The 24,779-nt window shown below is 40.2% G+C and overlaps 1 protein-coding gene across 2 annotated transcripts in view; it reads left to right on the forward strand.

Moving 5' to 3' along the window:
• The window catches only part of arhgap10 (Rho GTPase activating protein 10), a 212,224-nt gene that overhangs the window by 95,821 nt on the left and 91,624 nt on the right, over positions 1-24,779 (forward strand). For both annotated transcript variants that reach the window (XR_010017730.1, XM_063046452.1), the window contains exons 4-7: positions 4,241-4,312; positions 6,330-6,431; positions 14,240-14,350; positions 22,883-22,987. Coding sequence is in view for 1 of the 2 variants with exons in the window: in XM_063046452.1 (XP_062902522.1) it covers positions 4,241-4,312; positions 6,330-6,431; positions 14,240-14,350; positions 22,883-22,987 (390 nt within the window). In the remaining variant the exon portion in view is untranslated. The remainder of the gene's footprint in view (positions 1-4,240; positions 4,313-6,329; positions 6,432-14,239; positions 14,351-22,882; positions 22,988-24,779) is intronic.

A 24,779-nucleotide genomic window follows, 5' to 3' on the forward strand; every position in this document is an offset into this window, starting at 1 on the left:
GGCAGAAGTCTTCTCTCCTAATTAAGCGGCATAGTATCCCAAATAAACAAAGGGAATCCCAGCTATTTTCTCCATTAGTTTTTATTTTTTAAAGGGTGGTCCCAAATGAATGGCTGACCCAATTAACCGATGGCCCAATTAACTAGAATCCACTGTATATGACAAACAGCAGGTTTGTTTGTACAAATGTGGAGCACCACTGTCACAGCCCTCATAAATAAAAACAAAACTCTTCCTTACCACCCTCTGACACCTTCTACTAAACCAATTTAGTATCTGGATGGCCAGCTCACCCTGGATCCCATGTGATCTCACATTCTGGACCAGTCTGCCATATGTGACCTTGTCTATGTAGACAACATTTACTGCCCTTCCTTGTCAATCCTCTTCATCAAACTTCAATTCATAAGACACAATCTGCTCCACTTTAGACCATGCTGTCTATTCCAAATCAGTCATTGTCTTTCGAAATACAGATACATTTGTCCCTCAAAATCCCCTCCAGTGACTAACCCCCCACTGATGTTAGGCTCACTGGTCTTTAGTTCCTTGGTGTATCCTTGCAGCCCTTCAGTCTTTTGGTACCTCACCCATGTCTAGGAATGATTCAAAAATCTTTGTGGGTCCAAGCAATTTCATCCCTTGTTTCCCTGCGTTGTAGGTCCCAGAAATTTAACTAACTTTGTGGGTTTCAAAATTGCCAATACCTCCCCTTTTGTAATATCAATATGTTTCAGGACATTGCTGTTGCTGTCCCTGAATTCCCAAGCTTTGTCGAGCTTTTGCATGGTTATATAGACAAGAAAGAAAGACCTCACTACTGCCTATGGCTCCACACATAGACAAACACAATAATCCATTAAGGGACTGATTCTTTCACTAGTTTTCAATTTGCTCTTGATATACTTATAGATTCTTCTTTTCCTGATGTGCCTAGGATATCTCATGTCCCTGTTTGCTGTCCCGATTCCCTCCTTGAGTAGACTGTCTCTCTCAGGACTCAATTGATCCTATACTGCCCTATACCAAATTCCAGAATCTTTGCTGCTTTTTGCTCTTCCAGCTTCCTAAAGGAAATGTTTTTTTGAGCTGAAGGGTAACAGACAAATATAAATAATCTAGCATGCTTTAATACATTCTGGTCCAATATGGAAGTAAAGTATTATCCCACTGCTGTTTATTGAACTTCCTGCATTTGAGAAAAGAATCTATGGGAAGTTATATTAATGTTCTTAATATTAAATAGTTGCAACATTATTGTTTAGAAACTACCAAAATAATTGCCTTGACCAAACATGAGAACTTCTGTTTTACTCAGGGAGTTAAAAAAAATACTAATGTTCCCATGTGAAAATAGCATTAAGTAAGATATTTTTGGTCATGAAAACCCGATGAGGACCATTTTTATTATTTGGTGTTTTTATTGGAACAGAACAGCACCAAGTTCAAGCAAGAAAGCAATGAGAAATAACTTCCTTATCTGAGTGAGACCTCCCGTTTTCACAAAGTAAATGTAGAAGCTCATTTGGAAATTAAGTGGAAGATGTAGAATTATAAAACAATGCAAGAATTTTGGATGAAATTAGTGGTATTTCCTGTTTTATTTTCTTCCTTTTTTTTTGCCTATACCAGAAATCTAAGTTAAAAGAGAAATATTATTAATTAGTATTGTTACGAACTGTAACATTTTAGAAACAAACCAGCAGCAAGAGATCTCACGCTGAGTCAGGTTTTAATGTTAAAACCACTATCTTTATTAGTATCTACTTATAATACAGTAACTCAACCAAGATAAACAAAAGTTAACAGTGTTATGTGTATATATGTGTGTGTAAATATAACTCCCAAACTATTGAGCTTGGGGAACAAGGCTTAGAGTCTTGTGATGGTAAAGTAGGAAAGTTCAGTCATCCATATAATAAACGATGGGAGAGAGATTTTTGTATTCCACGTTGTAATGGAAAGAGAAAGTAAGTACGGAGTATTCAACAAGTTCCACGCTGGTAAAGCGAGAAAACAGTCACTGTAGATCTTGTCCGTCGTGACGTTCCAAATCCACATATAAATTATACTTATACTTTATACTTTGTTGTCGCCAAACAATTGGTACTAGAACGTACAATCATCACAGCGATATTTGATTCTGCACTCCCGCTCCCTGGATTACAAATATTAAAAATAGTAAAAATTAGTAAATATTAAAATTTTAAATTATAAATCATAAATAGAAAATAGAAAAATGGAAAGTAAGGTAGTGCAACAAAACCGAGAGGCAGGTCCGGATATTTGGAGGGTACGGCCCAGATCCGGGTCAGGATCCGTTCAGCAGTCTTATCACAGTTGGAAAGAAGCTGTTCCCAAATCTAGCCGTACGAGTCTTCAAGCTCCTGAGCCTTCTCCCGGAGGGAAGAGGGACGAAAAGTGTGTTTGCTGGGTGGGTCGTGTCCTTGATTATCCTGGCAGCACTGCTCCGACAGCGTGCGGTGCAAAGTGAGTTCAAGGACGGAAGATTGGTTTTTGTGATGTGCTGCGCCGTGTTCACGATCTTCTGCAGCTTTTTTCGGTCTTGGACAGGGCAACTTCCATATCAGGTTGTGATGCACCCTAGAAGAATGCTTTCTACGGTGCATCTATAAAAATTAGTAAGGGTTTTAGGGGACAAGCCAAATTTCTTCAGTTTTCTCAGGAAGTAAAGGCGCTGGTGGGCCTTCTCGGCAGTGGACTCTGCTTGGTTGGACCAAGTAAGGTCATTTGTGATATTGACCCTGAGGAACTTAAAGCTTTTGACCTGTTCCACTTGCGCACCACCGATGTAAATTGGGTCGTGCGGTCCGCTACTCCTTCTGAAGTCAACAACCAATTCCTTTGTCTTGCTGACGTTGAGGGATAGGTTATTGTCTTCGTACCATGCACCAGGTTCCTAATTTCCTCTCTGTACTCAAACTCATCATTCCGGAGATATGGCCTACAATTGTTGTGTCATCAGCAAACTTACATATTGAGTTTGATGGAAATTTGGCTACACGATCATGGGTGTACAGTGAGTACAGCAGGGGGCTGAGCACATTGCCTTGTGGGGCACCGGTGCTCAGAGTGATTGTAGAGGAATTATCACCGAAAGTGACCTGTCACAAGAATATCATCTTCCAGTGTTTACCACACAACATACCCAGGCAGGCACTACACAAATGGTCCCACAAGATATCCCCAAAATCCACTCCTATGGATCATACAAAGTGACAGTCACATATTCGTTGTGCACCGTGTGCCGATGTTTAACCCAATCCTTTTGGGCATAGGAGAGTTCCAAGCCTCAGCTGTGACAAGCTGAAGCTACCGGCTTCCCCAGTCTCTCTTACTACGACTGAAGGTCTCTCGCACTCTCTCGCTCTCGCTCTCATCCACAGCAGGCTGCCACAGCCTGTGACGGACGTCATAGTCTCACCTCACTCAGGCGCTTAAAGCGACAGTCCACAGTAAATAGTATTGTACTCATCAGAAAATTGGAGTACCGACGGCTTGTGGGTGGGAAGAAGAATGAGATTCCACACACATTAAATTTTCATAATATCCTGGGACTGAATCTTGTCCAAACCTGGTGTGGTAGAAGGGATGAAGTGTGGTTGAAAGCAAATATTTGCATGGCCAACATTTTCAATTTTGCTTCTTTAAATCAAATTTTCTGAGATATTTCTTAGAATTTAAGATGCAGCTAGATTAGTCCTTCACAACTCTCAGTCACAAATCCCTGATCTCTACCATCACAAAGACACAATCTGCAAGAGCATCAGAGCATTATCACCTGCAGACACTTAATAAGATCGGATTTGAATTCTGGAGTTCCCTCCTTCCACCCTCCTCCCCTGCCTCCTCTCCCGCCTCCTGCCCCCTCCCTCCTGCCCCCCTCCAACAGCACAGTGGAATTTTCTTCAGCAGAAGGACTGATTCATGAAAACGTCTCTGCCATATTCTCAGGCACTTAAGAACATGCAGCAGATGCTGGCCTTGTCAGAAAAGCCCGCCTTTCAAAAATTAATTAACAACAAAAGCTAGTAAATTTGCCTCATTCAACTTTTCATCTATTGGAAGAAAATTTAATTTTGTAGGCACAAGGCCAAAGTGATTATCCTAATTTACTAATTGAAGTAAATATTTTGTAAACTTTTATATATTAGAGCCATATTATAATCTTCTGTTGGAACAAAATGCGGCTTCTACAAGTGTTCTTATTCTCTCTTAGGCTCATAACATCAGTGAAACATTTATCAAACCATTGGAAAGATTCAGAAAGGACCAGATCGGAGCAGCGAAGGTAACAGTGCTTTGTGATATAAAGGAATAATAATTATGGCAAATTAATAATTGGTTGAAATGACGATGAACTGAAGGTGCATAACAACAACATCTTATCAAATAGTACCTTCTGAAATGGTTGAACTTCCTAAAGACTATTTTCAAAGAAAATTTGACTGAGTGATATGTAGAGATATTAGAGAATATGACCTGAATCTACGTTGGCGGGAAGTTTTATGTATTGTATGGGAGGAAAGAAAGGGCAGCCAGGTGATGTAAGGTGGGAGTTCTAGGACTCCAGAATGCAGAAATCTTGGAGATGACTTTGGGTAAAGACTGAGAATTTTAAACAGGTAGTGGTGCTAGAAGTATCTGTAAGCATGTCTATTAAGTAAGATAGCTTGAAAATTGAAAGGAGCGTTTAAGATCAGACCAAGATTACAGAGGACAGTAAGAGGCTGGCCAAGAAAGCATTGGAATCAAAAAGCATTCTCTGCAATTAGGGTTTCTGTTTATATACATACACAGTTTTGTTTTAATTGTGTGTCATAAATGATATTGTGCAGGTGCCTTAGAAATTTAAACTATTAGAATGTGGTCAAGTTTAGTTTATGCCATTGTCAACAATCATCAACATATTGGTTATAGATAAACTGTTAAGATGTTTTAATGACTATCTAATAGATTTATAATAGACAGTTTTCCAGTCAACCAAAGGTCAATGATTGCACATGGCTCTCAGAATTGGATTGTTTGTTTTCTAGACCTCTTCAGAGATTTGACAGGTAATTGGTTTATTATGGTCACTTGTACTGAGATTCAGCAAAAGAAAACTTTGTTTGGCATGCCATCCATGCAAGTACATTGAGGCAGTTCAAATAGAAGTGCAATAACAAAATCAGAATATAGTTTTACTGTGAAAATATAATGTAGCTAGACAATTCAGTGCAAGGGCTTTGCCGAGGTAAATTGGGAAGTCACGTGTTCATCTTTCCCATAACTCAAGGTGACATTGGAGCATGGTATTAAGGGACTGCTGCATTGTAAGAGCTGCCAATTTTATGAATATTGAGTGACACTTGAAGTTTCTTTGGTTTTGAAGAAAGAGCTGAAGGCACACTGGTGTAATTCATGCTTTTGTACTTGATAATTATTTTTAGATCATGAGAACACTCAGTCCTCCTTTATTGTCATTTAGAAATGCATACCTGCATTAAGAAATGATACAATGTTCCTCTGGAGTGATATCACAGAAAACAGGACAAACCAAAGACTAATACTGACAGAACCACATAATTATAACATATAGTTACAACAGTGCAAAGCAATACCATAATTTGATAACGAACAAACCATGGGCATGGTAAAAAAAAAAGTCTCAAAGTCCCCGAGTCGATCGACTCCCGAGTCCCCGACAGCAGGCGGCAAAAGGGAGAAACTCCCTGCCATAAACCTCCAGGCACCATCAACTTGCCAGTGCCTTGGAAGCAGCTGACCACAGCTGACACTGAGTACGTCCGTCCGAAAACTTCAAGCCTCCGATACAGCCTCCTAAGCGCCTTCGACCTAGCCCCAGCCGCTAACTTTATATAGGGTAAATGTTTACAAATTTTCTCATACATTTTTTATTATTGACACAAAGGCATCGTCCCATTAATAGTATAAGTTAAAGAAAAGATTGCCACTTAATACGATTTTAATCTGGGAATTGGTGTCTTGTGGTCATTTTCATTTTACTTTGAGAAAGAGGAATATCCAGTAACCACTGGCAAACAAGTCCTTTCTGCAAATGTTATGAAAAGACAAACATTTATTTATAACTGGAAGATATGGTAGCCTTCCCTACATACCAGAGTGTTGTACTTAGTGCAACTAAAATCATATGTCTTTTTTATGAATAATGATAGTATTGGCATTCAGACAGTCTGTTCATTTGAATATAACCAAGACTATTTTATAAATAGACCTCACATCTTTTTCAAACTTTTGTCAGAGAGTGTTAGAATGTTTTGATGTAACCATGCATTTATTTGTAGGAAGAAAAGAAAAAGTATGACAAAGAAACTGAAAAATACTACAGTACGTTGGAAAAACATGTCAATTTGTCGTCAAAGAAGAAAGAAGCGTCACTTTTGGAGGTAAGACTAAAAACTCCCAATACTGTATTGTCTACTGTATGTCTGTCTCTGCCTTATCTACTTATTTTTGAGCCCTGAACTTGCTTTATCCCTGTTAATTATATCTCCTACTGCGAATACTTCAGAAATATCTCTCTAAGTCTCTTCCTGCTTTTCCTCTGCTTGTGTCATGGTTTAAAAACTACCTCTTTCACCGGTCTTCCCATTATTGCATTCAAGTTAGTATGGTAATGTTGTTATAATATGCATTCTAATCAATAAATAATTGAGCCAAGTTCTCTTTAAATTTTTTTTGTAAATAATGTTTTGATTTCAATTTGGAAATATTTTCTGATGGCAGTGCCTTTGGGTTTTGTTGCATAAGTGTTCATGGAAATAAGACCTTTTTGAGTGGTACATCTGCAGTTCAGAGCCACAGAGTAACTACAGGGTGGAAGGAGGCCATTTGGCACATCCAGTGCCTCCGTGTAGGAGCATTCCAGCTAGTCCTGCTTCCCAGACTGGCTTTTTTTCTATTCTTTTATGAATTTATCTAGATCCTTCTTGAATGCTTTATTTTCATCTGTCCCCACTTTCATCAACGGCCCTGATTCTAAACTATAACCATATGCTGCCTTTCAAAAACTTATGTAAGGAAGGAGGGGGACAGAAGGGAGGAAGCTATAGACCAGTTAGCCTAACACCTGTTGTTGGGAAAATGCTGGGATCCATGGTGGAGATAATAACAGGATATTTTTTTAAGAAATTAAGGCAGTCAAGCAGAATCCAGATTGGTTATGAAAAGGAAACGGTGTTTGACAAACTTGCTTGCTTTTGTGAGGATTTCATTGTGGACAAAGCAGAACCAATAGAACCGTATTCACCATGGTCTAAAAGGACTCTGAATTAAATAAAACATCTCCCTGTCAAAAATCTAGGTTTAAATGTATAATGATTTTCTAAATGTCTTATTTCTACCTCCTTAATGATAGGTTTTAGTACTTTGCTAATGACAGGTTTTGGAGTAACTCATTTATAGTTATCTGCCTGTTGTCTCCCTCTGGAACTGGGCCATTACATTTTTGGTTTTCCTGTCCACTGGGACCCTTGCAGAATCTGGGGAATTGCAACTGATCATTATTAATGAATTCATCTCTGGATGTTTGAGTTCATTTATTGGTCTGATGCTATATTTCCAGTTTTAATTATTATAAGTTTCTCAATCCCATTTACCTTTTGTTATGGGGATGTTTTACTGTCTATTGCTGTAAAATAGACAGAAAAATATTTGTTCAAAATCTCTGCCATAAGCAGATTTCCCATAATTAATTCCCTAGTTACAATCTCTAAGGGACTTCAGCTGTTTCTTTTTTCTGATTCGGGCTTTTTCTAACCTAGATTTTTACTTTGGCTTAAAATAATCTTCATTTGCATTTTTGCTGAAAAAAAATACTATGTAATTGAACATTCAGGGAATAATGTGATCTAACATTTTGCTCCAGTCTTTATGTATATTTTGTTGTCCACAATTAGAAATTTTCCACGTTTTTTTTGTCTTTGGGTAAACCCTAAGCCAAAGCAGAATAGGATATTGGATAAAGTGTATATTGTTCCCTGTAATTGTTAACAATGCAATTGATTTTATAGTAACTTTTGAAGTATTGCTCAAATCTATAGGAACAATTTGAGTCAGGTAAATGGAAGTTTAGATTCAATTTGTTTTGGTTGATTTAACAATGTCAAGATTGCATGTACAGTACGTTTTGCTACCAAATTAACCTATCAAGCCATCGATTGCTGGAACAATATGTTAAAGATCTGTATTAAAGTTAAAATCTTTTTCAAGGAACAAAGTTTTTTCAGTTTCAATGAAAGTTGTGCCTTTCACAACTTTATAGTAACTGAAAACACTTTGTTCCTTGAAGAAGATTTCTTTGTAATAACATTAAAATTCATGCATAGAAATGTTAATCACCTCACTTTAGTGTCTGGATGAACAAACAACACACTGGGGGCCTCAACAAGTCAGGCAGCAACTGTGAGAGAATATTTACTGTCAACATTTCAGGTTGAGTCTCTTAATCAGGGCTGGAAAGAAGGATAGGAGAAAGCCAGTATAGAAGGGTGGGTGGAGGTCTGGAGTAAGAACTGGCGGGTAATAGGTGAATGCGGTGAGTGAGCGAAGTTAGGCAAGTGGTGGACAGGGGGAGAGTGGGAATTTGAGAAATTGGGAGGTATTTGGCAGAAGGGACGAAGGGCTGAAGAAGGTTGAAAGAGCTGTTGGTGTTTGCCTTGTGGCTGTAGAGCATAAATTGGGAACAGATTTACTGAGGAAAATGCACAATGGGTATGAGGAGGTTGTTTAAGGAACACTTGCTGGGGGTTCTGGATAGATTTGTCCATTGAGGCAGGGAAAGGACGGTAGCATGAATGAAACCATTGTTGGTGAGATGCGGGGCATCTAGTCAAGAGGAAGAAGAAGCTTACTTAAGGTTTTGGAAGCAAGGATCAGACAGCCCATAATTGAATGGCAGAGCAGACTCGATGGGCCGAATGGCCTACTTCTGCTCTTATATCTTATGGTCTTGTGGTATCCAGGATCTGAAGGGTAGACGCAGAGCTAGAAGGGGGAATCAAAAGTCCTTGGTGAGTCGGATAAAGGAAAACCCCAAAGCATTCTACACATATGTGAAGAACAGGAGGATGGCTAGAGTGAGGTTAGGACTGTTCAGGAGTAAGTAGACGAAACATGTGCCTGGAGTAGTAGGAGATAGGGGACGTCCTTAAGGAATACTTAGTTTCAGTATTCACTGGTGAGAGGGACCTTGACGTTTCTGAGGACAGCCCAAAACAGGCTGATATGCTTGAAAGTCTTGATGTTAATAAAGAGGATATGCTGGAACTTTTGAAAACATTAGGATATTAAAGTCTGCTGGGGCAAGACAGGATATACGCCAGCTTACTTCAGTGGCAGGCAAATTATTGGAGAAGGTTCTTAAGAGATAGGACTTAACGATTATTTGGGGAAGCATAGTCTGATTATAGATGGTCAGCGTGGCTTTGTGAGGGACAGGCCATGCTTCACAAGCCTGACTGGCTTCTTTGAGGATGTGACAAAGCACATTGATGAAGTTAGAGGAGTCGATATGGTGTATATGGATTTTAGTAAGGCTTTTGATAAGGTTTCCTTGGTAGGCTCATTCAGAAAGTCAGGAGGTTTGGGACCCATGGAAACATTGGCTGTGTGGATACAGTATTAGCTTGTCCATGGAAGGCAGATAGTGGTAATAGATGGAGCATATTCTGCCTAGAGGGCATGACCAATGGTGTTCCTCAGGGGTCTGTTCTAGGACCCCAGCTCTTTGTGATTTTTATAAATGACTTAGATAAGGAAGTGGAAGGATTGGTTAGTAACTTTGCAGATGACACAAAGGTCAGTGGAATTTGGGATGGGGTGGCAGGTTCTTATAGATTGCAATGGGACATTGAAAGAAGCAGCGGCATATGAAGTTCGACCCGGGAAAGTCTGAAGTGATTCACTATGGAAGGTCAGATTTGAAAGCAGAATACAGGGTTAATGGCAGGATTCTTGCCAGTGTGGAGGAACAGAGGGATCTTGGGGTCCACATCCATAGATTCCTCAAAATTGCTGTGCACGTTGGTAGGATTGTTATGCAGGTGTATGGTGTGTTGCCCTCCATTAGCTGGGAGACTGAGTTCAGGAGCCACAAGGTAATGTTGCAGCTCTATAAAACTCTGGTTAGACCACACTTGGAATATTGTATTCAATTCTGGTCGCTTCATTATAAGAAGGATGTGGAAGCTTTAGAGATGGATACAGAGGTGGTTTAATAGGATGGTGCCTGGACTAGAGGGCGTTTCTTATGAAGGTTGTTTGCATGAGTTAAGAATTTTCTCTTTGGAGCAAATAAGGATGAGAGTTGATTTGAAAGCATAGATCCAATGAATAGCCAGAGATGTCCAGGACGGAATTGACTAATGCAAGGGGGCATAATTTGAAGGTGATTGGAGGAAAGTATAAGGAGAATGTCAGAGGTAAGTTACTTACAAACCGGGTGGGTGCGTGGAATGCCCTGCCAGGGGTGATGGTTGAGGCAGATACATTAGGGGTATTTAAGAAACTCTAAAGTTAGGCACATGGAAAAATCGAGGGCAATATGGGAGGGAAGGATTAGATTGATCATAGAGTTGTTTAAAAGGTCAGCACAACATCGTGGACCAAATTGCATGTACTTTGTTGTAATGTTCAATGTAAGATGGAATCTGATCAGAGAGGACAGTGGACCATGGAATAAGGGGAAGGTGGTGAGGTGGGGAAGTAGAGGGAGGAATGTGTGGATGATGGGCAGGTCATGAAGGTTTGGAGTGGAAATAAAAGAGCTGATGAGGTCGATAGGATAAATAAAACCAAGGGGTGGGCAGGGAAAGAGGGGAGTGGTTACCAGAAATTGGGAGAAATCAATGTTCAAGTTGGACACTACCAAGATGGGATTTAGGCGTTGTTCTCCTAATTTCCATCTGGCCTCAATGTGGCAGCAGAAGAGACCCTGGATAGACACATAGATGTCACACTGGGAAGTGAAATTAAAACGGCTAGCCATTGGATGATCCTGGCTGTTACGGTAGATGGAGCAAAGGTGCAGGAAGAAGCAATCCTCTAATCTGCATCATGTAAAGGAGATCGCACCAGATGCAATAAATGACACTGCGCTCATAAGTGAAGGATCTCCTCCCCCACTTAGAAGGACTGTTTTGGGCCCTAAATGCTAGTGAGGGAGGAGGTGTAGGAACAGGTGCACCACCTGTGTGGTTGCAGAGTAAGTACCCGGAGGGGGTTCAGTGGACCAGGGAGTCCAAAGAGAGCAATTCCTTCTGAAAGCAGAGGGAAGGGGGAGATGTGGCTGGTGGTGGGATCACATTGGAAATGGTGGAAGTTGCAGAGAACAACATGTTGGATGCTTGGATTGTGGGGTGGTAGGTAAGGTCAAGGGGAAACTATATCCCTGCTATATCTGGGGGGGGGGTGGGATGGGATGAAAGCTGACATGTGAGAAGTAGAAGAGATGCAAGTAAAAGCTGCATCAACGGCAGAGAGGGGGAACCCTATTTTCTAAGGGGAAAAAAGAGCACATCTAACATATACAGGAATAGAAAGCATTGTCATGAGAACATGCAGCTGAGGTAGAGGAAATGATAGAAGTGAACAGCGTCGTTGTAAGGGATAGAATGGGAAGAGCTGTAGTTGGGGTAACTCTGGGAGTTGGTGGGTTTGCAGAAATGTTGGTGGATGATACATCTCCAGAGCTGGAGATGGGGAGATCAGGGAAAGGGGGAGAGGTGTTGGAGATGGACCAAATGAATTTGAGTATATTGAATAACTCCGCATGTGTGCAGGAAGTGGCAACAATCTGGCCATCAACGTAGGGGAGAAAGTGTTTGGAAGTGTCGATGGAGTAGATTTGGCTATGTGGAATAATCCATGGTCCGACAAATAGGCCATTGTAGTTGGGACCTATGCAAGTGCCGATAGCTACAGCTTTGCTCTGGAGAAAGTGGGAGGCACTGAAAGAAGTTAAGTTTGAGAACCTGTTCTGCCAGATGGATGAGGGTGGTGGTGGTGGAGAGGGACTGGTTGTCCATCAGACATTAGAGCAGAATTGGGCCATTAAGTCATCTTCAACTTTCAATCATAGCAGATTTAATTTCCCGCTCAACCCCATTCTTCTGCCTACTCCCCCGTAACTTTCGACGCTCTTACTAATCAAGAACGTATCAACCTATTGTTTAAATATACCCAAAGACCTGGCCTCTACAACTGTCTGCAACCATGAATTCCGCAGATTCACCGCTGTCTGGGTAAAGAATTCCTCCTCATCTCTGTTCTAAAGGAATATCCTTGTATTCTGAGGCTGGGCCCTCTGGTCCTAGACTCCCACTATTGGAAACATCCTCTCCTCGACCATTGTATATATGCCTTTCAATATTAGTAAGTTTCAAAGTGAATACAGGCCCAGAGCAATCAAAGGCTCTTCATTTGTTCAATCTTGTCAACCACCTCTGAGCTGTTGCCAGTGCCAGCACATCCTCTCTTAGATATGAGGCCCAGAATTACTCTCAGTACTCCAAATATGGTCCGACAATGTCTTATCAAGTCTCAACATTACATCTTTGCTTTTGTATTGTAGTCTTGAAGGGGAGGGTGAGCAGCTGGAGGTTATGGTACATTTTGGTACCAGTGACATAGGCAGGAGAGTGTAATATTCTGTCAATACCATGCAGGAGTGTGAATCAAGATATGATGGTTTCTTTAGAGTGGGGCTAACTTCTTCAGTCAGAAGGTTGTCTCTTGGATCAGAAAATTGTGAAACCAGGTGCAAGCAAGAATGAAACAGGTTTAACATCTATAGAATGATAATTTAATCAATGTAAAACATTGAACACACAGTTAATAGTGATGATTTAACAGCCTGGTAATCTTTCCAAGAGATCAACTGGTTTAGTTTCTTGTTCCTTTTTCACATTTTCTCCTACCCACACCTCTGTTGTTGATAAAGAATGTAAGAGGGAAGAGGAAAAAAAGAGTTGATAAAGGGGAAAGGTTCAGTTAATTTAATGGTTGCAATTGTACTAAATTTCCATATAAATTGGAAGCCCTGAATTAATTTTCCACCATTCACATCACAGGTTCTAGCATAACAGTGAATGCATTTAACAATGTAGTTGGCTGGATCAGGTGTGTGGTCTACATTCTTCTGCCTGAATATACACAGTTACTTGTAAAGGATACAGACGACCAGCTGAAGTAACTCCGTGTCCAGGATCAATCCCATAATTGAAGTGGGCTGTGTGCACTTAACCTGTCTTGAGAAATGTACAAACTCAGAAATGTGAATAAAAGGGAATTCACACTCATGAATGTTTTTAGCTGATGAAAGTATTCTTACTATTTTCATGTTTATAGAACTGTTTTGTTTTGACAGATTTTCAATAGTTCAGATTAATATTTATTTGTGTAACATCCTCATGCAGTAGAGTAATGATACTAAAACATTACACTTAGTGCTGGATGTTAATTTTGGTATGCTAGGCAGCATATCCCAGTGTTTATGCTCTATCACAGTTGATATATTTGGACTTGCACAAAGTGTAAATGCTCTTCCGCACCTCTCCAACCCCATCCACCCACTGGACTAGTTTGCACAATTTTAATCATTCTGTTAACCATTATACAATCATTGGAAAATAGTTACTGAGGGGCAATTAATTCGACTACTGGGATTAAGTATGTAAATCGTGAAAAAAAGCTGTAAATTTTGGGAATGTGTCCTCCAGAGAAGTGAAAGTTAAAGACTTGATATTGGAATATTCAAGGTTATTTACAGTATGAATATAAGGTAAAATAACTTAACCATTCACCAATTTTACAAGAAAGGATAGCATGAACAGTGAAAAGGAAAAATATACAATTAACATTTCAGTAGCAATTTGGTAATGTTATGGAATGGACTCACAGAAGTGGTAATTTCTGAAGATGATTATGCCAATAATTTTGTTAAAACAAAGCATAATGCACAATTGGAAGTATATTATCAGACACTAAAACAAGTCAGGGACCACACTGGCATTTTTTTGTATTTCTAATAATTTTTCAACTGCTGGAAAAAGTGGTAACATTTTATTTCATGCTCATTACTGCAATTTGTAAAATTACATAGAATAAAGGCTATTCCTTTAATGGTATTTTAAAACATTCTTTTACATTTGATAATTCAATAATAAAATGAAATTTCACTGTCTTTGTCCCGTAGGCAGATAGTCAGCTAGAGTTGATCCGGCAACACTACTATGAATTATCATTGGACTATGTGTGTAAAGTGCAAGAAATTCAAGAACGCAAGAAATTTGAATTTGTGGAGCCTGTAAGTCAAATTTAAAGAAAAACTTGGTCATACTTGCATTTCTTTTACCCACAAAATGACTGTTCATTTATACACACTCTAATTTTATACAATGGTCAATATGATCCACCCTCCATGTAGAAATACATTTATACTTGATCCTAAATCAGTTTATGATCTAACGTTATTGTACTTTAAAGATGAAAGATGGAAGATCGCAGATATAAGAGAAGCAATAGTGGAGATGGTGAACTTTAGCATTATTGAGCTCCAATGAATTGCCTATGGTCTAGATGTTTTAAAAAGATCTTTTTTTGATGGTTCAGTATTTTGATGGAACCAAAGTGGTTAGTTCCTAGAAATGACTCCTCATTGATTGTGGCTTCCAGTAATCAAAATCACCCTGTACAGTTTCTTCTCCTCTTCCCCCCCAACCTTTCTTGTGGCTGAGGATTGTGTGTTGTGTCGACTATTGCACTATTCATCTACCTTATGTGCACGACTGGTGTCTCTGCCAAGCAACAGTAGAATCCCAGCAGAAGAGTCGAGTGTGGGAATTTTGTGAGCTGTGTCCTTAAGATCTGAATGATCTCCTGCAGCTTTGGCAGTGGGATTTCATCCCAGTTGTTGGGAATATGGTTGCACTCTGAGGAATGGCAAAGGTAAGCAGACCTCCTCTCCTGTTGACTCCATGACAAATCCACTGGCTTTTCTAACGGCAATTTCTGATATTGCAGATCATGGCTTTAGAGCAGCGGTTCCCAACATGAGGTCCACAGACCCCTTGCTTAATGGTTTTGGTCCATGGCATAAAAAAGGTTGGGAAACTCTGATTTAGAGTGTATGGGGAAATGGAACTTCGAATACTGAATATGTCAAAGAATGGTGATTTTTGCTAAAGGCATCTAATCATCTGATCATCTAATATCACATATGCCTTTTTTTGTATTTACTCAGGATGTCCTTTCAGGTATATATTGGCAAGACATATTTTAGACTAGAATTTGCTTTGGAAGGAGTTCCTGCATACCTCTTTGCAAGAAGAGGTAGTGACAAATGTTGGATGCTCAGTTAGCTCCCTGCCATACTCTGCTGCGGGTGTGCTGGAACCAGTAGTAGCCAAAGGTGCCGGCCCTGAATGAAGTGCTGATATGTGTTGGTTAATGCTGCACTCAGTGCAGTGTATGATAGCTTTACAGTCTTTTGCTTGGTGCTCTGTTGGAGTGCAATATTTGAAACGTAGTAGTCTGTGGGTGGTTTTCCTCTAAAGTGTCTGCCTTTCTTGAAGGGGCAAGGTTTCTTATGGCCAAGACATTGTCTTTCTGGGTTTATGATAGGGTTTCCTACTTCAGCTTTGTTGGCTATGATAGGGGTCTTGGTTATCCATGGTTTTGTCGGAGACCTGTCTTTGAATGATTTGCTGCTGGAAGTTGATGGCACAAGACTTGGGTCATTTAACATTTCTGTGTGGTAGCGGATGAATTCCATAAAGAATGAAAATGGCAGATAATGGGCATGATGCTTCATTTTATGCTTGAAACCTTTAGTTATCCACTGCTCTTCTGTGTTGCTTGGTAGTTTATCCCCATGGGAGTTATTTCTCTCGCTGTATTCAAGAAACTCAGTTCTACTAGGTAATCCTAATTTTTAGCAGCTTGTAGTTCCGACAGCAGATCTGCAACCTCCAGTAGTTTCCAGGGTTCTTTGTTTGAGAGCCTGCGAAGCTACTGAGTCTGCTGAAGAAAGATTCTTCGATTGCCTCTGGAGAGCCACAGCATTTGTCCAGCCTCTGCTACAGCATTTGTAATGCAACGCTTAGCTGGATTATTAATATGACCCGCTCTAACCCTACTTGCATGTTGCGAAACTCCCCACCAAGCCACTTACTGAGAAAGTTCAGGCACCCATTAGGTTTGAGACTTAGTCCTTTCATAGCATTGCAAAAGATTGGCTTCCAGGACAAATAAGTGGTAGATTGATTATCAAACACTTTTAGTCCTGCTGTGACTAGGTTTCGACGAGTGAGAAAGCAAGATAAATCTAAATACACTGCATCTCCTGAATGAGGGCATTATGGAGACTGGTTTGCCAAATGTATATCCCTGGATGTTAGAAGTTCAATCTGTCCGTGTGCAGATAAGATTGGCATCAGTTGGAAATCTTGACCGAAGTCTTTGCTGTGATGAAACTGCAGAAAGGGGTGTTGTGTGTCTTTACTGTTGTAGACCTTGACTAACAATACCTGGACTATGTGAAAGGCATGTTGGCTGTGTGGTATGGACAGCTTTTCCTTGCAGATCTGGAGCACTGTCTTTTTTTTATAGCAAAAATGCACTTGGACATATTCTGCATTGACTGTTGTGATAGCAAAGGATGATATTGTGATTTTTGGTATGAACAGTTATACAGTATTGTGCAAAAGTCTTGGGTACCCTGGATTTTTTATATATGATTGTTTTAGATGTCTATTTTTTTGCCTTCGGCATTAGTGTGTCAGTAGAAAATGGCAAATTTTAGATGTCCAAACAATCATTTTTCAAAAAATTCGAACGCTACAGAGAAATATTAATATTAAATAAAGTAATATATTAAGTAATAGTCCACTTTTTTATAAAAACGATTGTTTACTTTGTAGGTATATATCCCAGTGCATGATTAAACAGAGAAAACAAACAGGTGCTAATGATCAATGCCTTAATGAGTTGAATGAACTAAACTGATTAACTGAAACAGAAACGGGTGTAGGAGGAGTCAAACTGGGCGAAAAACAACCAAACTCAAAGGTGATGGTGTGGCAGATGTGACAGTTTAATCTTCAAATCATCAATTCTTACACCATGGTAAGAGTGAGCATAGCAACAAGACAGAAAATGGTCATCCTGCATCAGCAATGTCTCTCCCAAGAAGAAATTGTGTAGCCAGCGGGAGTTTCAAAACGTGCTGTCCAAGCTCTTCTGAAGAAGCATGAAGTTGAGGATCAGAAATGCAGTGGCTGGCCATGGAAACTGAGCGCAACATGCCAGAGGTACTTCAAATCGACATTCCTCCTCAGCACTGCTATCGGCTCTCAACTCACAGGATCTCAGTACAGCCCTCTACGGTCTGGAGAAGTCTTGTCAGAAGTGGTCTTTATGGAAGAGTTGCTGCCAAAAAAGCTATTTCTTTAAGGGGAAAATAAAGACTCACATATGCACGAGGACTGGGGTGCTGAACAATGGCAGCAAGTGCTCTGGACTGATGAGTCAAAACTTGAAATTTTTGGTTCAGACAGGAAGGCATTTTGTCCGCAGAAGAGCTGGAGAGTGCTGCATGGATGAGTGTCTGCAGCCAGCAGTGAAGCACGACTGAGGTTCCCTCTAGACATGAGGCTGCATTTCCACAAACCGAGTTGGTGATCCGGTTAAAATTAATGGAATCTTCAATACTGAGAATTACAAACGGTTTCTCTCCCATCGGCGGTCGGGGGGGGGGGGGGAGCGGATCTGATCAGTCCCAATTTCATTCTGCATCAAGGTAATGACCCCAAACAGATGTCCAAGGTCATAAAGAACTACCTTCAGTGAAAAGAAGAACAAGGAGTTCGGCAAAATATGGTATGGCTCCACAGAACCCTGATCTCCACATCACTGAGGCTGTCTGGGATTACCTGGAGAGACTGTAGCAAGCGAGACAGCTAAAGTCTGCAGAAGAACTGTGGCAAGTTCTCCAACATTCTTGGAACAACCTACCAGCCGATTTCTTATTAAACTGCACTACAGTACCTAAAAGAATTGATACAGCTTTAAAGGCCAAGGGTGGTCACACCAAATATTGTTTTGATTTAGTGTTTACTGCTCTTTATAATTTTTTTGATATTTAGAAACCTTTCTATTTTTGAAAGCATTTTTGCTTTACAGAATTTTTATACATGTGCCTAAGACTTGCAGGGTGCTGAAGATTCATCGTTGTCTAGGTCAGCTGCTGCTTCATATACCTTTACATCTGCTGAATCAGCCTCAGCTTTTGCTCCTCCTTGACAGCACTTAATGTAGCCTCTACACATGTTTTCTCCATGTCTATACATGGAGACTCTCCATGTTTGTACGGGCCCTCTCCAGTTGCATTTCAGCTTTGTGTTGAGCATAAGCCACTCCTGTTCTTGTCACTTCAACTTTGGCGCGAGCTCATGTTATGCTAATCACGGAGTCATTCATGCATCGGAACAATGTGATCAATGAGCCACATTCTGACCTCACTTCTAGGTCTTGACGAATCGACGTTTCTCAGATCGGACGCTGACATTGTCGTGTGCAGCTTTCAGACGCATATCCATTGCATGGGTGATGCCTTTGAAGCCGAGTTATCTTCTCACTCTTCTGTTCTCGCAATGTGGATGTACAAAGTTATGCAGTGAATTAAGCATCTTCTCAAAAATCACCTGAGACAGAAGATTAGGAACGACGTATCTATTTTCCGTCTGTCTGTATTGTATTTTCTGTGCACATTTTTCTGGATGATGGTAATTTGTTACATGGGTTGGAGCATAGTAGAAGCAAGTGAGTATCGTGATGCTTTGTCTTCATTAGTTTTAGTTTGGTTAGAAATAGAGACTGAGCAGGATGGATACTTTTTGTTGACTGCTTATTTCTCCAGTTCCGCTAGTTTTACTAATATCGCTATATTAGATTGTTTTTCTTTGCTGGTTTCGTAATAAAGGATCGAACATACTTTATTCAACTTTGAGCTCAATTATCATCACACAGTATTAATTCCCTCACTCAGTCTCTCAGCAATTTTGGTTTGTTTTTCAGGTAATCACTACAGGAAGCTTCCTTAAGAGATTTTATTGAGACCTTACTTAGGAAAAGATGTGCTGTTTTGAGGGCAAATAAAGAGAGGATGGAGATTAGTGTCCCTTCCACTGAGTGCTTCAAGTCCAATCCCCCGTTAACTCGTGCAGGAAATGTTATTTTTAAAAGAAAAGTTTGCGTACAAGAAATGATATTCGTACAAATCGAACTGCAGCTCTAGAGGCCACACATTTTTTGCTGTGGAGAATTCAGTTAAGGGTTTTGGAGATGCTAACAGAAGAACATTAAAGAAGTAATGAGGAAAAAAAACGTTGAAAATCGGAAATTGCTGTAAACACCCAGCAGATCAGGCAGCATCTGTGGAAATGAAAAGAGGGAATATTTCATTCAGGCCCACGCCCCTTTATCAGAATTGTGAAAGAGACAAAACAAGTTAGTTTTCAGTAGCAGAGAAGGAGGGGGTTAGAAGAATAGGATCATCTTGATAGAGAGTGACCAAATGACTTAATATGGCAGTGAAGTAAGAAATGATGCTTTGTCTGTGTAATGTGTTGCTAATGGTAAGGTTGTAGGATATGCCTAGCTGGCCAGTCTAAATATATATATGTCCACTGATATTGCAGGCAGATGAAGCTGCTGCCTGGATTTCATCCTGCCTTTCTCCCTTGTTCTTCTTTCCTCATCTTCCCTACTATTCCTACCACTGTTTAGTTGATGGCAAAATTGCACAGCACATTGCAAACCATCATGAGTTGTGACCCTGTGGATTATTGTGGAGCTTTTCGAAAGTAATCAGTTTCATTTTCTCAGCAGCAGAACTTCCATTGTTTGTAGGTTGTCATTTCCATCTAACTTCCAAAGGGAAGGTCCCAGCCCTAACAATAATTGTTGCAATATCCTCTGAACTCTGTCAGTACTATCATTCTTTCCTCTGCACTCTGGTGAGCAGAACTATACAGAGTACTTGTAATGTGACCTAACTACTCTCTCACATAGTTTGAGTAGGAACATTTTAACTCTTGCTTCTGTAGTAAATACACTGGCCACAAACGCAAGTATCCTGTATGCTGACTTCACCTCTATCCTACCCTGCTATCTTCAGGAAATTTTGGACATACACTAATATCCTTGTGTTTCTTTATTTTTAAGTGTCTTACCAGTTATCATGTATTCCCTTGCCTAGTTTGTTGTCTGCAAATGTATTATGTTGCACTTCTCCAGACTGAATTTCATTTACCAACTTGGTGCCCCCTTGTTACGTATGCGCGGAGCAAGAATGACGTAGAAGTAGTATGATTAAACGTTTTTACTGAGTCATGTTAGTAACAGTACATGCTGGGCAGCTCACAGTGCGGGAGCTATGAATTGAGCCCGCTGAGACGAGAAACGTGCACACTCGAAACCCATACCGAAAAGAGAGAACACTCCCTGTGCAGCTGGCCCAGTCAATTCACCGCACTGTCAAATGGCTGCCTGAGACCTCCCACATTCTCGCAATCGATCTGATGTGGTACACCACTGAATCAGCCCATTGTTTTATCCTCTAATGTAAAATTTTCTTCAAGATCAACCTTGCAGCCAGTTTTGTGAGTATCATCAAAGCCTGCTTGTTTGTGTCTCTGATATTTGTCTAGGTCATTTATCTATACCATGAAAAACAATTCTGAATATTGAAGAATTCCACTGAATGTTGCCGTCTAATTGCAAACGTTCCAGTTAACCACTTTCCATCTTTTTCTGCTATTGAGTCAGTTCAATTTCTCTCTTTCCATGGACCCTGTAGACTTTGTTGATGAATCTCCCATGTGAGATATTGTCACATATAATACTATGCAAAAATCTTAGGCTCACAAATATAGCTAGGTTGCCTAGGGACTTTTGCGCAGTACTGTAGTGATTTTGTGTGTTGCAGTGTACTGCTGTGGCAAAAAAAAACAAATTTCATGACAAACGTGAGTGATGATAAACCTGATTCTGATATGGATCTCCATGGTAGACTGAGAGTGGAAGGTGGGGGGCAAGGACAGGGGAATCATGGTTTGGAAAAGGGGAAGGGGAGACAGAAGCTCCAGTGAGGCATTCTGTAATGATCAATAAACCAATTATTCGGAATCAAATGACCTTGCTTGGTATCTCAGGACTGGGTGTGTCTACACCTGTGCCAGCCCCTGCCCCTGGCACTCCTCCTTTGCCACGTGTCCCACACCCCTCCTGCTGTACTCCACCCTCACTGTTCCCAACATCCTCTGCTCCCGCCAGATTTACAAACTCATTCTCCACTCCACATTGACAAATACAGTACTGTGCAAACATCTTGGACTCCCTAGCTATATATATGTGTGCCTAAGACTTTTGCATTGTACTGTACCTTGGTAAATTCTGGTATGCTACATCAAGTATTTTATTCTGGTTGATATTTTGTTATTTGCTCAAAAAATTATTTGGTCTGACATCATCTATTGTTAACAAACCAATTCTGATTGTCTTTCTTTTTTTGATGCTTTAATTGCCGAATTATACCATACTTGTAAATTTTTTTTCCAACAATTTGCCCACTAATGATGTCAGACCGACTGGATTGTAGTTGCAAACTTCCTATCTTTTGGCTTGAGAACTATTTGGAGCACTGGGAGATTACAGTCAGAATCTATGCTTCATCCTTCTTTTTCTCTTAAATGCCTTTTAAAAATCTGGGATTGTTGTCCCATCTAGTTTTAAGAAAAGTAAACCTCTTCAATATATTTTACTATTTATTATATTAAATATTTTATATTCTTACTCATTGTATGAATCATTCTGCTTGTGTTGAAACAAATGTAAGGTTTTTATTCATAACTCTCCAACTTTATCTTATCATTTTGGTTTTTAAAAGGCTCAAATTTAACTTTCTCTTCAGTCTCTTCATCACTCCCTATATTGTGCCTGGAGGTCCTTATTTCTTCTTGCTCTGTTATTGACACTATTGTGTCCTTTTGCTGCTCATCCTTTCCCTTCAGAATGTTCTGCATCTGTTTCATACTGTCCTTGGCCCTGGCAGTAGGAGGAGGGAAATGCCACTTCGGCAATTAAATTTATGGCCACTGAAATGTCCATTTCCCTTAAAGCTATTGAATCCCTTTTCGCCGTGGCTCTCTTGTTCTTTCTGCCTCTAATCCTGATCACTGTTTTAACCCCAGTGCCATGGATGTCCAATGTACTCTAGAGAGTTATTGTCTGGTTTCTTCAAGAGTGAATAGACTGTGGCATTCAGAGGATCTTCTGTATTGGTCCCAAAGCAATACAGAAGATCCTTTGAACTGACCCAAAATGTCAGTTCTTTTCTTCCCACAGTTGCCACTTGACCAATTGGGTTCCTGCAGCAGATTGTTTGGAACTCTTGTATTGTCTTGTTGTCACCCAATCCCACACTATATTGTGGAGAGACTACCCCCTGGAACATGCTACCATGATGCACTGGGATGATACTGGCTTTACACCAAGCTATGAAATTCTGACTTTTGAGATGTTGCACTTGATAACATTCCCTTGCCATATGGATGCCCAGTGTAGGAGAAACATCCTGGTTTTCCCACTTTATAGAGGGTTGGATTCCTTGTGAAGCCATGTTCTGTGGAAATTGTACTCTCTACAGCATTTGGTAGTTAAAATGAAAGTTAATTTTAAGTTGTCTGCTTTTTCCAGTTACCCACCTTCCTTACCCATCCTTACTAAATGTATTGGAACTATCATATAGAAAAAAGTGAACTTTTGTTTTCCCTTTCAGATGCTGTCGTTCTTTCAGATGCTTTTTACATTTTATCATCAAGGTTATGAACTAGCCAAAGATTTTGATCACTACAAAACTGACCTGCACCTCCATATACAAAATGTAAGCTTGGTTTTATGGACTATAAGTGGGTGTACATATTTTGCTTGTGTTTTGATCAAAGGTTGTTACTTGCTTGCAAAAATTAGTGTATGGTTATAGTTTCATCTTTTTCTCATTTGCTTTGTTTTTAACTGCTGTTACTCATGACATATATGGCTGGGATTCCACTTTATTATGGAATTTGAAGAGAAGGAACTTGATTAACAAAGGATGCTTGGCACTGTTGGTCCATTTTCAGTGCACTCCACTCTGTAGTATATTTGGTTGAGGCCAAAATGATCAGGTTTGTTTGATTGGCAAGCTTATATTAAACTTCATTCAATCATCTCATGAGAAAGCAGACAATTATTCAGGTTCATGAATGGACACTTGGGTGCTGATATTTTCAATCCACTCAGAATACGTGGGGTTGATGACAAGATACTGACATGGATTGAGAATACGTGGGGTTGATGACAAGATACTGACATGGATTGAGCATTGGTTAATGGACAGAAAACAAAGTAAAAATAAACAGGTAATTTTCTGCTTGAGAATGAGTGATAAGTGGGGTGAACAGATATCTGTGCTGAGGCTCCACCTATTTACAATCCATATCAGTGATTGCGATAAAGGGACCAAGTATAATTTATTGAAGATTGCTGCTGATAATGAGCTAAATGGCAGTGGGGTTGTGAGGAGGATACAGGGAGGTTTCAGGAACATCTGGACAAGCTAAGTGACTTGGTGAGAACATTGGTGGTAAAATAGAAGGTGGGATGAGATAGATTGACTAGTAGCAACAACCTTGCACTCAATGCTAGCAAGACCAAGGAACTGATTCTGGACTTCAGGAAGGGTAGGTTGGAAAAACATCCAGCAGAACTCAGTGAGGGGTCAGTAGTGGAAAAGGTGAGCACTTTTAAATATGTGTGTGTCAATGTTTCCAAGGATCTGCCTTGGGCACAGTACGTTGATGCAATCACAAAGAAGGCTCACCAGTCACTGTACTTTGTTAGAAGTTTGAGGAGATCTGGTACATCACTGAACACCTCTTACAAATTTCCACAGACATACTGTGGACAGCATTCTGATTGCTGTGTCACAGTCTGGTGTAGAGACCCCAAGGCATAGGATCCCAAGAGACTGCAGAAGGTTGTAGACTCAGGTGGTTTCATCAGGCACAACCCTCCCCATTAATGAGGACCCTCGTTGTCTAGAGCATGATTTCTTCAGGGAGGTGGTACAGGAGCTTGAAGACTCGTTCTCAATGAATTAGGACAGCTTCTTTCCCTCTGCCATTAGATTCCTGATCAGTCCATGATCATTACCTCATTATTCCTTTTAAGTTTTGTGAAAATATTTATTTTGTAATTTATAAGTTTGTCTTTGCACTGCAGTCGTGCTGCAGAACAACATATTTCACATCATATAAATCTAATTCTGACCCTAAATTATAAATGCACCTGTAAGTCTGCATTTGGAATATTGTTTTTAAGTCTGGACTTCTTTCCTTGAGGATGTACCTGCAATAAGAGGGTGCAACAAAGATTGATTTGGTGCAGGGTGGCTAGTACTAAATGGAGGCTATCCAAACCATCTGGCAGAATGTCTCTTTATCAGATTGCTCCATCAAGCACAAGACCTTGCTTTGTTAGCAGTGGGATGGGGCTCCCAACTAGATCTGTCCTGTAGAGATAACATATTATCTCCAGTGCACACTGTCCTTGGGCTGGCTGCACTGGGGAAGAGGTGGTCTCCCACTCCTTTGTAGACTGTGGATTTGCAAAGAGAAATGGAGACAGATGCAAAT

The sequence above is a fragment of the Mobula hypostoma genome, chromosome 4 (assembly GCF_963921235.1).
Source record: "Mobula hypostoma chromosome 4, sMobHyp1.1, whole genome shotgun sequence".
NCBI classification, from domain to species: Eukaryota; Metazoa; Chordata; class Chondrichthyes; order Myliobatiformes; family Myliobatidae; genus Mobula; species Mobula hypostoma.